General features: G+C 43.3%; 1 protein-coding gene across 2 annotated transcripts in view; it reads left to right on the plus strand.

The window, feature by feature from the left end:
* HECTD1 (HECT domain E3 ubiquitin protein ligase 1) overlaps positions 1–18650 on the plus strand; it is a 321546-nt gene that overhangs the window by 263684 nt on the left and 39212 nt on the right. For both annotated transcript variants that reach the window (XM_082275332.1, XM_082275333.1), the window contains exons 28-37: positions 6121–6277; positions 6449–6671; positions 9754–9808; positions 10651–10833; positions 11100–11310; positions 14803–14888; positions 15031–15158; positions 15252–15453; positions 17062–17199; positions 17631–18238. In XM_082275332.1, the coding sequence (XP_082131458.1) occupies positions 6121–6277; positions 6449–6671; positions 9754–9808; positions 10651–10833; positions 11100–11310; positions 14803–14888; positions 15031–15158; positions 15252–15453; positions 17062–17199; positions 17631–18238 (1991 nt within the window). The remainder of the gene's footprint in view (positions 1–6120; positions 6278–6448; positions 6672–9753; positions 9809–10650; positions 10834–11099; positions 11311–14802; positions 14889–15030; positions 15159–15251; positions 15454–17061; positions 17200–17630; positions 18239–18650) is intronic.

Raw genomic sequence — 18650 nt, forward strand, 5'->3', positions numbered from 1 at the left:
GATCAAGGTGCTTAAGAGCAACCTGTAGTCTGAGTCGGTTCCTCCGACTCTAATTGAACTCACGGATAAAATGGTCCCGGCCATGGTGTACCTGTGTGATGCGGCCCTGGACGAGGCCCCTCTGGTTGCCAGAATGTCTGCGATAGGGGTCGCATTACGCCGCATCATGTGGCTGAAGAGCTGGTCGGCGGACCAGGCTTCTAAGAAGGCAGTGGCTGACCTTCCCTTTTTGGGTAAACACGCCTCTTTGGCGACTCCTTGGATGAGTTAATCAAGGGCCTAACAGGGGTAAAGAGTACTCTGCTCCCTCAATCCTCAAAAGGTAAGGCGCCTCGCAGTAAGCGAGGGCCTTCCTTTAAAGTGGGGTACACACTAGTAGAAAATCTGCCGAAAATTCCTGTCCGAGGTAAAATCGTACGATTCGGCTAGTGTATACACAACTTTCAGCAGCCGATGCCGACATTTTCAACTAAAAATACGGAGGGACAAACGCCAATATTTTTATCGTCCGTCCCCTGCACGACCAATTTTCGTTTAATGTGTATGCAATACGTCTGTGAAAAATCGAATACGAAACGACCCAAAAAAAAAAAAAAAAAATTGGACGAGTCATTTTGTGAACATTATGCACTGTCAACTAAAAACGGTAATGAACGCTGAGCAAGAGAGAGAAAAATCTGAGGATATTTTGTCCGATTTTCGTCAAGTGTGTACGAGCTTTAAGGCTCACCGGGGGCTTTTTCGTGCCTCGGGGGCGCAGGATAAAGGCAAATCATTCAGAGCCTCAGGAGGAAACAAGAAGTTTTGGTCGGTTAAGCCTAAGGGCGGTCAGTCCGGTTCACTGACAAATCCTCCTCTGCATGAAGGAACATGGTCGACGGTTGATCGGTAGAGACGAGTCCATGTCTAGGAGCTCAGGGCGATCAAGCTCTGCCTGTTCCATTGGACGTCTCGGTTAGAGGGTCTCCTGGTTCGAGTTCAAACCGACAGTGCCACGGCTGTGGCTTACATCAATCACCAAGGGGGCACCAAGAGTGCTCGGGCGGCCAAGGAAGTGCCCGAGATTCTGACCTGGGCCGAGGCGCACCTTTCGGCTCTTTCAGCAGTTCATATTCCAGGGGTGGAGAACTGCCAGGTGGATTACCTGTCAGGCTCTGGGTCAGGGAGAATGGTCCCTGCATCCGGAGGTCTTTCGCCTCCTGTGTGCCCGATGGGGAACTCCGGAGGTGTATCTGTTTGCATCTCTTCTAAACAGAAAAGTAGAGCGGTTTGTGGCCAGGGCTCGAGATCCTCTGGCCGACGCCGCGGACGCACTGGTGGTGCCTTGGAGCCATTATCGGCTGATCTGTGCCTTTCCTCCACTATAACTGTTGTCTTGGTTCCTCCGCAGGTTGGCAGTAGAGACGGTGCAAGTGATCCTAGTAGCGCCAGACTGGCCTCGCCGGTCTTGGTACGCAGATGTGGTGAGGATGGCCATCGAGCATCCATGGCGGCTGCCTCTGAGAGAAGATCTACTGTCAGGACCGACCTTCCATCTTGCTTTAGAAGTCGCTGGCTTTAACTGCTTGGCGGTTGAAGGCCAGGTGTTGAGAGAGACAGAGGTCTCTCTGATGCTGTGATTCCTACCTTGTTGAGAGCTAGGAAGGCGACTTCCAGGAAAATTTATCATCTGACTTGGAAGACGTATATTGCCTGGTGTGAGTTGCAAGGGTTGCATCCTCATTCCTTTTCGGTGGCGAGGGTCTTTGATTTCTTGCAGAAAGGAGTGGAACAAAGTTTGGCTCTGGGCACAATTAAAGGTCAGGTGTCGGCCTTGGCCATTTACTTCCAACGTCCCTTGGCGACTAATTTCTTGATTCGCACCTTTATTCAAGGGGTGCGTCATCTGGCTCCGCCGAGGAGATCTCCTTTTACCTCTGTGGGATCTGAATTTGGTTTTGTCTGTTCTGCAACAACCTCCCTTTGAAAATTTCAAGGAGATCTCTCTGCCTTTGTTGTCTCAGAAAGTTGCCTTTCTGGTGGCTATCACCTCTGCTCGCAGGGTGTCTGAGTTAGCGGCTCTGTCTTGTCGCTCGCCATATCTGGTCGTTCATAGGGATAAGGTTGTTCTGTGACCTAACCAATCTTTCCTGCCTCAGGTGATGTCGGCTTTCCACCTCAATGCAGATATTGTCTTGCCTTTGCTTTGTGCAAAGCCCAAGCATCCCAAGGAATTTGCTTTGCATTCTCTGGATGTGGTCCGGGCGATCAGGCTTTACCTGTCGGCCACGGAATCCTTTCAGACGTCTGATTCCCTGTTCGTCCTTCCTGAGGTATCTCAAAAGGGTTCGGCTGCATCTGTGGCAGCCATATTGAAATGGATCAGACAGACTATTATTCAGGCCTATTCACTGAAGGGTCAGGTTTCTCCTTTCCTTGTGAGGGCACATTCTACTAGAGCGCAGAGTGCCTCTCTGGCTTTTTGCCATCAGGCTTCTGTGGCTCAGGTGTGTGAAGCGGCGACCTGGTCGTTTGTGCACACTTTTACAAAATTCTACAAGATTTATGTGATGGCATCCTCGGATGCTTCCTTTGGCCGCAAGGTATTGCAGGCTGCTGTTTGCTGAAGAGAATTACTGTTCTCTTTCAGGGGAGAAAAGCGGTGTGAATCTCAAACTTTGCACCCTTGCTTGTTTTCGGTTGCGAGGGTCTTGGTTTTCTTGCAGAAAGGAGTTGAGCAATGGTTAGCCTTGGGCACAATAAAGGGGCAGGTGTCGGCCATGGTGGTATATTGCCAACGTCTGTTGGCTGCAAATCCTTTGATCCGCACCTTTGTTCAAGGGGTGCGTCATCTGGCTCCTCCGAGAAGATCCCCCGTTGCCTCAGTGGGATCTGAATTTGGTTTTATCTGTTCTTCAAAAGCCTCCTTTTGAGAATATTAGAGACCTTTCTCTGCTTTCGTTATCTCAGAAGGTTGCCTTTTTGGTGGCTTTTACTTCTGCCTGCAGAGTGTCTGAGTTGGCTGCGCTTTCCTGTCATTCGCCTTATTGGTCGTCTACAAAGTTAAGGTGGTTCTCCGACCTAATCCGTCTTTTCTTCCTAAGGTGGGGTCTGATTTCCATTTAAATGAAGACATTGTTTTGCCTTCGCTCTGTCCTAAGCCGGAGTATCCCAAGGAAATTGCATTGTATTCTCTGGATGTGATTCGGGCGATCAGGGTTTACCTATCGGTCACGGAGTCCTTTCGGAAATCACATTCTTTTGTCCTTACTGAGGGATCTTGTAAGGGTTTGGCTGCATCTGCTGCTACTATATCCAGATGAATTAGGCAGACGGTCGTAAAGACCTATTCATTGAAGGGTCAGGGTCCTCCTTTCCCTATGAAAGCGCATTCTACTAGGGCGCTCAGTGCCTCTTGGGCTTTTCGCCTTCAGGCCTCTGTTACTCAAGTATGTAAGGCGGCGACCTGGTTTTCCGTGCATACATTTTTCAAAATCCTACAAGGTAGATTTATTGGCATCTTGGGATGCCTCCTATGGCCGCAAGGTTTTGCAGGCTGCTGTTTGAAGAGAATCATTTTTTTTCTCTTCCAGGGGTTAATTTTTTCTTTTTGGGTAAGCTTTTGCTGTTCCTGGTTGAGCTTGTTACCCAGTTGGTTACATTTTAGCCTTTTTGGAAATGCGTTAACTGTTTTTGGTTGCCTTCTTCCCACCCCTCATGTTTAAACTGCTTTGGGATGTCCCAATGGTCAAGAAGCATTGATACTTTGTCAATGGACTATAGAGAAAACTGGATTTTTGTAAAAACTTACAGTAAAATCCTTTTCTCTGAGTCCATTGACAGACGCAGCACCCGTCCCTCTGTTTGGGGATGGTGTGTGTAGTCTTTTTCACTGCTTGCTACGAAACTGGCTTGTGTGTGTGTGTGTGTGTGTGTGTGTGTGTGTGTGTGTGTGTGTGTGTGTGTGTGTGTGTGTGTGTGTGTCGGAAAGGACAGCCCCTGTAGGCGTGTCAGTGAATTTTTTTCACTGCCTAGTACTACTCCTGTGGATGGCGCGTAACCCAATGGTCAAGAAGCATAGCTGCTGCTTCCGTCAATGACCTCAGAGAAAAGGATTTCACAGTAAGTTCTTCGTTCTCCAGTTTTTTTGTATCTGTTAAGTGCAGAAAAAAACTGCTGATCTTGTCAAAAACTGAGCTGTCTCATGCGTCCTACACGCTTGCTGTGTTATTTCAAAGTGCCTATTAGTCCTTGTCTTGGACTACAGAATGATTAGCCTTTATGTTGTAGAGAATTGAATATGGGAGTAGTGGAGTACTTAAGCAAAAGACAACTGTTTATGGCATCAATACAACTTGCAGTGTGTTGTTAGCCCACAACAGGACAATCAACAGGTATTTTTCCTGTACTTCCATAGTCTTCAAATCAGTAAAACATTGAAAAATTCACAAGGGTGTACTACATATGTATTTTTATTTGTTTTACCTTAACAATATGCTTTATTTTGTTTTGAAAATAAATGTCAGGTATGTTTTTAAGGTCGTCTTTGGAGGAATGCATTTATCTAAGATGTCCTATTTTGCTGTGTCGTTCTCTCTGCAGGACACTGAAATGCATGTTGAGGTCTTAAGCTGGCCTTGCATGGTTTTTCTGTTTAGCCATTCAGTGCGAATGTAGGAATCCTCCCCACTGTGTCATTGTATTCTGACTGCGAGACTCCCCCACTATCAGAATACACTGATCTGCACTGCAACCGATTTGCTGCATGCACGGATAGAGCCCACATTTACAAACAAGCAAGTTCATGAGAAGTCGATCGATAGAATGACCTTTCATAAACGAGAGCGGCTATGCAAGGAATGAAGATCCATGTATGGCCATCTCTACTATTCAGTACATAATTCTGTGTGCAGGTGACATTCTGAAATGTTTGCCTTTCATTGACTGCAGTGTGGTCATATTGGGTTGGTTTATTATGCTAAAAGCTGAACTTTTCTCCAGTCTTTTCTTTATTGTTGAATAAGGAACACAGCTTCATGGTAAGAAATCTAGGGTATGCTGCTGCATACAAAAAAATGTAAGGTAAATAGAAAATGGATGTCTGTTTCCTCTGTTTCCATTCTGATATATTTTTGGCTTGAATTTGAGGATTTTTTTTTTTTTACTGTCAACAGCTACTGGTAGATTCTAGTTTCTCAGGTTTTTCGCCTCCAGTCCTCTGTCACATATTTGTAATCTATTAGCTGGTCTTCTACACATAATTTTTCGGAGTTTTAGGCTCCATGCACACTATTTAGCGTTTCTGCAGTATTTAGGAGCGTTTACAAGTGTTTAGGAGCGGTAGCATTTTTGTTAAGGAACAGGCATCTTTAACAACCAGTGAATAGCTGTTTTTTAGGGAGCGGGGCTGTCACTTCCTTAACAACTGATGACTTTTCAGCTTTCAGCTGAATGTAAACGAAAATTGCCGGCAATACAAACATTGAGAAAAATAAACATTGTGCCCCCCCCCCCACCCCAAAATCCATGCCAGGCCCTTAAGGGTCTGGTGGGGATTTAAAGGGTAACGCCCAAAAAAGAAATGGCCTAGGGTTTCCCCCAAAATCTATAGCCGAACCTTACCCAAGCATGCAGCCTTGCAGGCCAGGAAAAGGGGGGGACGAGTGAGCGCCCCCTCCTCCTGCTGAACCATACCAGGACACATGCCCCCAACATGGGGAGGGTGCTTTGGGGTGGGGAGGCAGCGCTGATTGGTGTATTCTGAGGTTGGGGAAGTCTCCTCGCTGTCAGAATACAATAACTCATGGAGGATTCCTTTCTTATTCAACCTACTGGGTGTATGTGTGTGTGTGTGTGTGTATATGTATGTGTATATATATATATGGGCTGATTATATGTAGCTCAAATTAAAAACGGAAAAAATCAACACAAAGGATATAACTTTACAAGTCAGCAGGATGTGTTTCATGTGCTGATTCCTCTTCTTTTAGTAGAAATCTTCCTCCATTCCTTTTTTTTTTTGTCTGAAATTATTGCATCTGAGAGTAATATGACAAATATGTAAAAGATGAATTCTGGATGGCTGCAGATATATATTTAGAAGTGTGTATTTTGTTGACAAATTCTCATTTTGCCACACAGGAGGAAGAGGAATATGAGACAAAAGGTGGAAGACGTAGAACTTGGGATGATGATTATGTTCTGAAAAGACAGTTTTCTGCTCTTGTGCCAGCTTTTGATCCTCGTCCTGGACGGACCAATGTGCAGCAGACCACAGACTTGGAGATTCCAGCTCCAGGTGTGTACATGGAGGCAACGCAACAGACAGTAAACATTGGATTTTCTATATGTGACTTGTGTCTTCTCCATGTGGACAAAGACGAAGAATATTCATAGTTCTAGAAGATGCACAATAAGAGTAATTAAGGGTTTGTTATCTGCTTTACATTTGAGCTGTCTTTCATTGCAGGAACCCCTCACTCAGAACTCCTGGAAGAAGTGGAATGTGCTCCTGCACCTAGATTGGCACTCACATTGAAAGTGACTGGTCTAGGAAGTGGAAGAGAAGTGGAGTTGCCACTCAGTAATTTCCGTGCCACCATATTTTACTATGTGCAGAAACTTCTGCATCTCTCCTGTAATGGAGCTATCAAGTCTGACAAATTAAGGAGGATATGGGAGCCCACATACACGTAAGAAGGCACATGTGAATTGTGATATGACGTCTTTCCAGATATTTGCAAAGCTTCTCAAATTTTATTATTGATTGTTAGGCAGTTTAGTAATTATACATATTCTGCAAAGAAATATTAAGATCTAACCTTAAGTTTGTTCCCTATATTTTGTGATTTCTTGCTATTGACCCCACGTAATGCTCCCCTCTACGCAGTCCGATACCTATCTGATTTCTACCTCTGAAAAACTGTTCCCCTCTACGCAGTCAGATACCTATCTGATTTCTACCTCTGAAAAACTGTACCAATATAAAAGTTTGCATCTTTATGTACTGTATCATGCATTACTTTTCTCAGCCTTACAGATTAGTATAGTGATAATTAGACTAACCTTTTTTCTTTCTTTTTTTTTTTTTTAAGTTTTTATTTAGAAATTGCGGTGAGATTTTTAAAGTTAGAATGAGGATCAGTTTTGCAAAGATTTCCATTTTACAGCAGAAACAAAAACGTACATCCTCTTTTACCACTTAAGCTCAGGAAGCTTTTACCCCCTTAATGGCCAGGTCATTTTTTGTGATATGGCACTGCATTGCTTTAACTGACAGTTGCACGCTGTACCCAAATAAAGATGATGTATCCCCCCCCCACAAATAGAGCCTTCTTTTGGTGGTATTTGATCACCTCTTCTTTTTTTTTTTTTTTTTTTTGAGCTATAAACAAAAAAAGCCACAATTGTGAAAAAAAAAAAATATATTGTTTTACTTTCTGCTATAAAACATAACCAATAAAAAAAATGTAAAAAAATATTTTTTTTTAATTAATTTAGGCCAATATGTATTCTGCTACATATTTTTGGTAAGAAAAAAAAATCCTAATAAGTGTCTATTGATTGGTTTGCACAAACATTATAGCGTCTGCAATGAGGTACATTTATGGACTTTATTTTTTTATTGTTTTTTTTCTTGTGCATTCTATGCATTAAGATAAAAAAAAAACCTCCTGTGTGCAGCAGCCTTCCTCAGTCCCCCCTAATACTTACCTGAGCCCATCCAGCGATGTTGTACTGGAGGCTCGGCTGTCTGGGACTCTCCCTCCTGATTGGAGGGAGAAACACAGCAGCGGGTGCCATTGGCTCCCGCTGATGTCAAAGTCACAGCTCCGCGTCTGAACGCTTCGGCTCGGGTGCTGGAGAGAGGGGCCAGGAATGCCGAAGAGGAGGTCTGGGCTTCTCTTTGCAAAACCACTGCAAAAAGCCAGCAAGTATAACATGTTTGTTTTTTTCAAACAAAAAAAAAAAAACAAGACTTTAGTATCACTTTAAGACACAGTACTGCCTGATATGTTCTGAAAGGGTAACACAGTTAGGGCTCTTTCACACGGGCGATCCGATCAGATCCGCCTGTCAATATTTTAGGCGGATCTGATCGGATCCTCCATGCAGCTCTATGGGGCAGTGGATGTCAGCAGAGACACCTCCGCTGACACCCGCTGCCATCCGCATCCGATCCTGTCCGTGAAATCTGGACGGATGGAAACCCTATTTTTCCATCCGTTCAGTAATCGGATCGGATTGGATCAGATGAGAGCGGACAGGCGGTCCGCTCTCATCCGATCCCCCATAGAGGGCAGCGGGGGCTGAGACACCTCCCTCTCCGCTCTGCAAGCGGAGACGGAGCTGTCATCCGCCGGCTCAGCGGGGATCGCGGATCGATCCCCGCTGAGCAACACGGATCCGCCTACGGAGGCGGACCGTGTGAAAGAGGCCTTACTCGGCTCAATGGAGTGTTTTTTAGTATAATTGTTAATAAACATTTTTCAAGAATTACCATAACCCATTCCCCCCAATTGGAGTGGTCAATGGCATTGGCGTAAAGGAACAATAATAAAAGAAAAGTGGTGGGGGTTAGGTTAGACAAGTGATAGGAAATATTAGGAGAGGATTGTAGGGGCGATGGATATTTCGCTCCTTCTGTTCCCATCCTTACCTCCCCAATGGGATGACAGTACACAAAGCTGAAGGATCAAGAACAAGGGCTGTAGACTATTGAAGCAGTAGAGAAGAGAGGATTGTATATCATAGGATCGGAATACTGGGAAATACAGATGTATGCTGTCCATGACTTCCAGGTGTCTGGAAATACTTCCTCTGTATAGTGAAGTGGGGCGGTCAGGCTTTCCATAGTTCTAATTTCCTTGAGATTACTAAACCAGTGCCTGAGGGTCGGAGGGGAAGTTTGTCTCCACAGGCATACTCCTGAGCAGCATTCAGTAATTGAACTGTCAGCTAATTTTTGTAACTGTGTAGAGGCGCCCTGTTGAGATGTAAGCTGTATCTCAGGAGGGTCCGTGCTTTCGTCAACAGAGGTCCGTTTTGAGAATATGTTCCTCACCCTAACATGCCAGGTTCTGTGTGATAATAGCAGCACATCCTGGAGACTTAAGGAAAACATTTAGGGACAAAACAGGGGCTCTGTACTATCTAGAGAGGAGCTTACAGCCCCGCTCTTGGAAATGGTTTGTTATAGTTGATTTATGAGCTAGAATGATAAGCCTATCTATTTGCTGTTTTGTAAAAGTAACCTGTAGGTTTGCCTCCCAATGCCTAGTGTATGGGGAGAGAAAGTCGTCCAGAGTCAAATTCAGTTGTTTGTGTATAACGGAGATAAATATTTTTAACCTAGCATATGCTCTCAACCTTTCAGCGAACTCCTAATGCAAATACGTTTTAGTTTCGGTAATGCTGGCCACACATGTAATGAACCATCGTTTTTATCATCAATTCGGATGGTTTAAATGCTTTTTGACAAGAAAACTTTTGTTTGACCATATATCCAGCATTAGGTAGCCTGCTTGTTGATTATATTGAAATTGTAGAAAGGGTAACACAGTTAGGGCTCTTTCACACGGGCGATCCGAATGATGAGGATTTCGTGTTTCATCCTTTACTAAGCTCAATTCATTCTATCATGCTGATTTTCCATATAGACATGTATTGAACATGTTATCCAAATGTGGTTTTTTTTTAACTTTCGCATCCTGTTCTAAAGCCTTACCATTGAGCTCTGGTGTCTACAAACTGCTTTCACTTTTTCATCAACAGAATAATGTACAGGGAAATGAAGGATTCTGATAAGCAAAAGGAGTCTGGCAGAATGGTAAGTGACACTGGTTGGCTTCCTTTACTTATACTGTGTAACAAGACACGTGCAGCTTTACTAACTTAACAAGTCTGTTCTGTGCTACAGCTATTCAAGCATGTGAAATAATGCAATATACGAAGAATATATAATACAGAGATTACAGGTTTGCATTGAAATGGATATCGGCTGTCATGTCAGGTTGCAGAAATTGTATGCAATTGCAAGGGAGAATACAAGCAAGAAGCCGTTTGCTGAGAGAAAACATTTATGTGAAATGCAAAAGAAGAATGTCATTAAGGGGCGTTCAGTATTTCAGCAGACCTCTTTATGATCTTGGCCAATTGTAGCTACCATTAAACTCTGACTGCTATTTGCTGTGAGCTGCCTAGTCTTGTCTAGTTCATAGCTTGAAGCGGAACTATACTCACCTCTTCTCTAGCACTGCCGTGTCCCAGAGCTCCACCTCAGCCACTTGCATCTTCAGCCTGGCTGATTCTCAGTATCAATCGCTGACCATTTCTATTGGCTGGCTACATATGTGCCATAGTTCAGTCATCCCAGCATTGCTGAAATTCTTACATTGAGCGGCGCATGTGCCGCTCCGTGTACAGTGTGGACAGGCAGGTAAGTAATTTTAATGCAGAAGAAATATAGCATGTCTCTTCGACATTAAAAATCCTGCCTCTTCGCATTTCTTTGCATTTTTAGGTAAAGTTTCACTTTAAAATTATGGTGTACAGAATTTTATGGACAAGTTATCCAAGGAAATTCCATTCAGTTTCCAGTAGTAGAGCAGATCTGTCCAGCTGTGCTATCCAGAGCTGTGCTGTCCCCTAATACCGCATTCCCTTCTTCAGGGCTGCTGGTCCGTGGAACATGTGGAGCAGTCACTGGGTACAGATGCTTTGCCAAAGAATGATCTGATCACCTATCTGCAGATGAACGCAGATCCAAGCTTCTTGCGACGCTGGAAACTGACTGGAACTAACAAGAGCATCCGAAAGAACCGCAACTGCTCTCAGCTTATCGCTGCATACAAAGTAATGCGGGGCAGGGGTGGCATGGTTGTCTAGTTTATGCTTGGCTTGTTGTCTTTAGATTCAGTTGTAATTACAGATATTCAGAAGATAACTGGTTTTATAGCTCAGATTTTTTTTCTTTTTTTTTTTTTCTATGTTTAAGTAGTAATTCAGAGACCCTGTGTGTGTGTGTGTATATGTTTGTGTGTGTTTGTATTTATTTTGTTTTATATCTTAGAACTTGCCAGTAATTGTATTTAATTGGTTCATGGCTGCTTTAATTGCAGGACTTCTGTGAGAATGGCACCAAATCTGTAGTGATGCCCGCTACCCTTTCCACGCTGCAGAACGCGGACATTCTAAGTTACGCCCGGGAGCAGCCACAAGCCAAGGCAGGCAGTGGGCAGAACTCATGTGGTGTAGAGGATGTTTTGCAGCTTCTGCGCATTCTTTTTATTGTAGCCAGCGACCCATACTCTGCTAGGACGCCACAAGAAGGTAGGTCAGGTTTCTAAGTGTTTTACTGTGTGTTTTTTGTTTTGTAAATTGCCATTTTTCTGTTTACCACTCTTGAACATACAACACTCTCCTGGAAGAATGATCCGCAGAGCTAAAAGGCACTGCTGAATCAGCACAACAGAATTCTGTATTTGTTTTAATGTCACATTACATAAGGACAGTAGTGGTACTGGAAGAACACACATTTGGTACCGGAGTCCAGTGAAATAAAATAGTTCTTATATCATTCCAACAAATTCGACAGCATTTTTCACAGTACACAGAATGATTCCATTACATAAGGACAGTATTGGTACTGGAGTCCAGTGAAATAAAATAGCCGTTATATAATGCCAACAAATTCTGCAGCATTTTTCACAGTACACAGAATGATTCCACACCACTTCTTGTCTCCAGAGAAGCTTACAATCTGATGTTGCTCTCACAGCTTACACTAGGAATGTATATTTTGGGATTGTCAGTGGAAACTAGGGCAATAATGGAATCTGCATAAACATAGGGAAAACTAAGCAGAGAGTCATTAAAGAAAGCCTTTCCTCATGACCTAAAACAAGGGTTTCCAAACTACTGCCCACGTAAGCAAAATTTTACACATGTGCAATGCTTACCCATCATTCAGTCTTTGCAAACTGATTGAAACAGATGTAAAGATGTAGTATGTTGGCTGTATAACTGTTACTTTTGTCTTTTATGCTGCTAACTGATGCAAGCTTCCAAGCTCAACCTACTACTGTCACTATACTCTGGGCATAGGCAGTTAGTAGCATGGCTAGGCTGTGATGGCTGATTACATCAGCAGATAGTAAAAGCAGCTAAGGGCATATAGGAAATAAAGAACTTTCACTTCTTTCAGAAACTTGAAATTGACACAAGTACATCTCAAAAAATAAAAATATCTTCGAAAAGCTAATTATTTCAGTAATTTATTTTAGAAAGTGAAACTCATATATTGTATAGTTTCATTACACACAGCACAATATATTTCAAGGATTTCTTTCTTTTAGCCTCGTTTCACACTTATGCGATGCGGGAAGGCTGCGAATCCGCAGCCTGTTCCCGCATCGCAAACGCACTCCCGGCAGTTCACACTGCCATATGCGATACGCTGGGGGTGTCAATGTAATCTTAACGACACCCCCAGTTTGATCGCATATCGCAGTGCGATCTTGCAGTTCGCACAGGATCGGATCGCACAAGTGTGAACCGCTGTGCGATCCGATCCTGATGCGGCTGCCAAAAAGGGTCCTGTGCGTGTTTGCTGCGGGTACGGTGCGAATTTAGCCATACAAAGTGTATGGCTAAACTCGCACAGCCGAACGCATGTAATGAAGGAGCAGTGCGCTCCGACATTACATGCGAACGCCGCAGCCGCAGAAGTGTGAACCGGCTCTGAGGTTTGATAATTATGGCTTACAGCTAGTGAAAACTCAAAAATTCAGTATTTCTGAAAATTAGAATATAGTGAGAAAGTTCAATATTGTACATGCATGGTGTCACACTTCGCACACTCCGTCTTCTACCAGGAAATTCTAGAGCCCTTCATGCTTCCCTCTGCTGACCAGCTTCATGGAGATGCTGATTTCATATTCCGGCAGGACTTGGCACCCACCCACACTGCCAAAAGTACTAATACCTGGTTAAATGATCATGGTATCACTGTGCTTGATTGGCCAGCAAACTCTCCTAACATAAACCCCCATAGAGAATCTGAGGGGTATTGTCAAGAGGAAGATGAGAAACACCAGACCCAACAATGCAGACAAGCTGAAGGCCGCTATGAAAGCATCCTGGGCTTCCAAAACACCTCAGCAGTGCCACAGGCTGATCGCCTCCATGCTACGCCCCATGCAAAAGAGCCCCGACCAAGTATTGAGTGCATACTATACTGTACGTGGAAGTACTTTTCAGTAAGCCAACCTTTCTGTATTAAAAATCCTTTTTCTCTTTCATTCATTGACACACACAGCTTCTGATCTTCATAACCGTTGGGTTATACTGCCCCCTACAGGAGTAGGACACTAGGCAGAAAAAGAACCTGGCTATGCCTATGGGCAGTCCTAGGGGGTATACTCCCTCTCTCGGCTATAGGTACTTAATTTTTTTCTGCCTAGTCAAGAGTAAGGACCTAGTTCCTTGCTGAGATCTCTGGTCCTGGCAAGTTCTACAATTAACTGCCGGACTGAACGACGGGCTGGAAAATCTAGATCCAGTGGTCACCCCAGTCTGGCCAACAAGCATGTGCAGACATCAGCTCCGCACTAGGTGTGCAGCAACCTAGCCCCACTGGATAGGGGCTGTCCTGCGGGTTAAATGCTCCTCATGTTTAACACTGCTTTGGGACGTACCAATGGTTTTGAAGATCGATGAACCAAAGACAAAATGGGATTTTTGATGTACTGTAAAATCCATTTCTCTGATGATCATTGACGGACACAGCACCCACCCCTCTGTGGAGTTGTAGTTCTTCTGACCCTGCTTGTAACAAAACGTAGTACCTATAGCAGAAAGAGGGAGTATACCCCCCTGGGACTGCCCATAGCCAGATTCTTTTTCTGCCTAGTGTCTAACTTCTGTGGGGAATAGAAAAGGACAGGCGCCGCTGAAGTAAGCCAAAACTTTATTGCATGACAAACATAATACAGTAACTTACATAGGGGATTGCTTTAGTCCATGTTCCGTAGGTGGTTCCTTGGATGTTGTCTCCGTTGTTCGTCACTTCCTGGCTGCAGGACGGCCGGATTATGTTTGTCATGCAATAAAGTTTTGGCTTACTTCAGCGGCGCCTGTCCTTTTCTATTTGCCGCCAGCGGGATTTCCTGTTTTTTGCCTGCCAGTGCTGCCCTGAACTTTGGCTATAATTGGAAAGTCTGGAAGCACCCATTGGTCATCTGTCTGTGCATTTGGTAGAAATCTCCTTGGTAACTAGCGCCCAACACCTATCTCCCCTAACTTCTGTGGGGGGCAGTATAACTCGGTGGTTATGAAGATCAGGAGCTGTGTCCATCAAAGAGCATCAGAGAAATGGATTTTAAGGCCCCTTTCACACAGGCTTTCCGATCCAGTCCGCCTGTCAGTTTTTCAGGCGGACCTGATTGGATGCCCCATGCAGCCCTATGGAGCAGCGGATGTCATCGTAGACATCTCCATTGATACCCACTGCTATCCGATCCAATCCTGCTCGTTAAATCCAGACGGATGTAAACCCTATTTTCCATTCGTCTGGGGTATCGGATCGGATGAAATCGGACAGGCAGTCCGTTATATCAGATTTCCCTTTAGAGGAGAGCGGGCCTTGACAACTCCGTCTTCGCAAAGTAAAGCTAATTTATTGTACTTTCTTTTAGTATCTTTGTTACTAAAAGTAATACTAAATTATTATAAGATGGATCCTCCACTAATAAAACTGTGTGGAGTATTCTGATATGTTTTAATATAGAAGTTATGCAAGCTATGTCTTTGTCTTTGTTGCAGAAGGAGATGAAATGCTTCTCTTCAGTGTTCCTCCAGAGGAATTCACCAGCAAGAAAATCACCACCAAAATTCTGCAGCAGATTGAGGTATGGTAATAAAGACATAGAAATACTTACTGCCAGGAATAACTAATTACAGTGTACGCCGAAGTTTCTAGAAACACTTAATGCTTGCATCTGTATTTTTACTGTAGAAGCGACATTGGTATAAATGTATTTTCCTATACAGGAACCATTAGCTTTAGCAAGTGGAGCATTACCTGACTGGTGTGAGCAGTTAACCAGCAAATGTCCCTTCCTGATTCCCTTTGAAACCCGGCAGCTCTACTTTACATGTACAGCTTTTGGAGCATCAAGGTAATAATATTGTGAAGCTTTTATAAACAGTTCCTTGACATGTATTGTACTAGCATAGTTCAATGTTTTTTTTTTTTTCTTTATATTGTGCAGAGCTATTGTCTGGCTGCAGAACAGACGGGAGGCCACTGTAGAGAGGAGTCGGACAGCCAGCGCAGTGCGTCGTGATGATCCTGGAGAGTTCCGAGTAGGACGTCTAAAACATGAACGAGTTAAAGTGCCACGGGGTGATTCATTGATGGAGTGGGCAGAGAATGTCATGCAGATTCATGCAGATCGCAAGTCTGTGCTGGAGGTAAGCAGTGAATGGCTAGAACCTCTGTCAGGTCTTTATTGCGGTCTGTACCTTTTCCTGGGAAGAGTCACCCTTTTTGTCCTGGTTACCATTGTCACTTGGGCTGAAAGTGAAGGGAAGTCCAAATTTTAAGTTTCATCAAAAAGGAAAAAGAGGGTAAATCTTCCAATGGGGATGTTTGTTACAATACAACTGAGATTTTTCTCACTTCCTGTTGTGTCTATAGGTCACGAAGTAAAGAGAAATCTGCCTAAATGGACACAGATGGGAAACAACTTGCTAGACTTTTAAAATGGCCCTACAACATTTTAGATACACTTTAGCTTTAAAAATGTAGCAGAGTAAAAACATTAGCTTTAATTTCAAGAAATAGATGAAAGGAGCAGTTGGCTGTTGTAACCATTTAGATTCTATTATCCGGTAAACCAAGTTAGTTGCTATGGAGAATAGCTCCTCTTTGCGTCATTTTTAAAATCAGTATTACTATCTTATCCCACAAAAGATAATTACTTTTAGAATTTTTTTTTTTCTTCGTTCTCTCCTTATTTGTCTATTCTTATCAATGAAAACAGGTGCCACCACACACACAAGTCTGCAGTATAATATATTTTTCTATTCCAGTGGAGTCATATGGGTTGGTTCTGTGACAGTACCAATGTGGCATTGGATAAATACATCATACACAATATGTCATCTACACTGAACAAAATTATAAACGCAACACTTTTTGTTTTTTCCCTTTCGCTTTTGTTTTTGTTCTTATATTTATTGGCAAAGGCAGTTGAGCACTCTCCTTTTATCCACTCTACATGCTGGACTAAATAAGAGACCTTCTCTACCTTTTAATGTAAGCAAGCACTCCCTAATGAGTAAAGCAAGAAGCATGGCTCAATGCACAAAAGCTTTTAGCAAAATTCTACCTTTCGTTTTCTTTTGTTTGTTGCACTGGTTACTGTCTGGTTTTGTGCATATTTCAATACATGTTCCAGCTAGCCATCTGTGTTGTGCTCTACTTTACAAAATGATAAATACTTAGTTGCACATAACTTGCCTTACTGGACATCTAGTACCAACATAGGGTGAACTGACACAGTTGGAGTTTGGGGTGAACTGACTACAGATTCAGGTCTGGCCAATGACCTGCACTATACAGTATAATTTGAGAAGTGTTTGTGTTCAGATTGAAAAAGCTTACATATATAACATTTGAGGTGTTAGATGGTTACAGTAACATGTCAAAGCTCGCTAGAAGAATTTTAAAGTGCAGAGGGTTCATTAAGAATCTCAAGTGTTAGCTTGTGATCTCCCCTCTATCACAGCATATGTTATATATCATGGCTGATGTTGCTCTTTTTACATGAACACTGGACACTCTTCTGTCTAGTGCTTTTGTGTATACATTTGAAGGACTATACCCTCCCAGTGGCAGCTAGTTATTGTTAGTCTAATTTTTGTCGAAGGACCAATCTATTTGTCATCCTTTTTTTTTTTTTTTTTTTTTTTTGGCATGTATACAAAACCTTGAGGTAAACTATGCTATTTTTACTTTCCCGCATATGATTCCGAGAATGAACAGAATCCATTAATTTTACTCTTTTTAATTGTCAGGTGGAGTTTCTTGGAGAGGAGGGGACTGGGCTGGGACCAACCCTCGAATTTTATGCCCTGGTGGCAGCAGAATTCCAGAAGACAGACTTGGGAATTTGGTTATGTGATGACGACTTCCCAGATGATGAGTCTCGCCAGGTAACAACACGCTGCGATAAAATATACAGATGTCCTTTAAACCCCCTTTCCATTTGCCCGACAAAAATGTGCGATGGGAAAAGGGTGAGTTTTAAGGCCCACACGCCACACAAATACATAGCTGGGTGGCCATTGTTTGTGCTGAGAATGTGCTCACTACGTGCTCTCAGCATAAAGACTAAGCTGTCACAGACAAGTCTTGGTCCAGGCAGCAAATCTGTAGCTGGCGTGACCGGCTTCCAATCATGTGACACAGTGGTCACATGATTGCTGATCCTTTCCGGCCCCTGGGCATTCCAAACTATTTAAAGGGACGCAGGGGTGGAAAAGGGTTAAGGAACTATTGGGATAACTTTTTTTGTGTGGATTGGTGGATGGAGGTGCAACGACTGTAGTCAATCTTTGTGTTTTTTTTTTTTCTTTTTTGTCAGGTTGACTTAGGTGGTGGTTTGAAGCCTCCTGGGTATTATGTGCAACGATCATGTGGACTTTTCCCAGCTCCTTACCCTCAGGACAGTGAGGAACTGGATCGAGTGACCAGGCTTTGTCATTTTCTGGGTATATTTTTGGCAAAATGCATACAGGACAATCGCTTAGTAGACTTGCCCATTTCTAAGCCTTTTTTCAGGCTTATGTGCATGGGTGATATCAAAAGCAACATGAGTAAACTTTTGTATGCCTCTCTGGGTGAAGATAGTGAACACTGTACTGAAAGCCAATCAGAAGCCTCCACAGAGGATGGACATGATGCTCTTTCTGTTGGGAGCTTTGAGGAGGATTCTAAGTCAGAGTTTATTCTGGACCCACCAAAGCCAAAGCCACCAGCATGGTTCCAGGGTATCCTGACATGGGAGGATTTTGAACTTGTAAACCCACACCGTGCCCGGTTCCTCCATGACATTCGAGAGCTGGCAGTTAAAAGAAGACACATTCTGAGCAACCGGAACTTGTCTGAGGATGAGAAAAACACACAACTCCAGGAGCTGATGCTAAAGAATCCATCAGGGTCTGGACCACCTGTCAGCATTGAGGATCTAGGGTGAGTTGAAGCCAGAGAAATGTTTTCTGGAGCAGCTACCTAAGTTGGGTCTTGCCTTGGAGATTTAGAGATTTTCTTTAGTGTTATGTAGTTTATGTATTATTAATATAATATAAAATAATATTCTGATGTTTACAAGCATTTTTTCTGTATCTCTTCTGTCCTCAAATGTTTTAAAAAGCCAGTTGGACTAAAAGTGACATTTTGTTGTGGATGTAAACTATGCTTGATTCCTAATTGTCTTATTTTAGGGATACCGGCAGTGACCTCATCTAACCTCAGTCCTCAGGCTTTGTGGTCTGTTAAAGTTCAGCTGTTCCCCTGCTCAATTTAATAGCATGAAATTATATCTGAATTTTAAGTATAATTTTTTGCGTAGTTACATTTGCCTAAGTTGGACCAATATAAGCTG

Source organism: Pelophylax lessonae, assembly GCF_965119305.1.
Source record: "Pelophylax lessonae genome assembly, chromosome: 13".
Classification (NCBI taxonomy): Eukaryota; Metazoa; Chordata; class Amphibia; order Anura; family Ranidae; genus Pelophylax; species Pelophylax lessonae.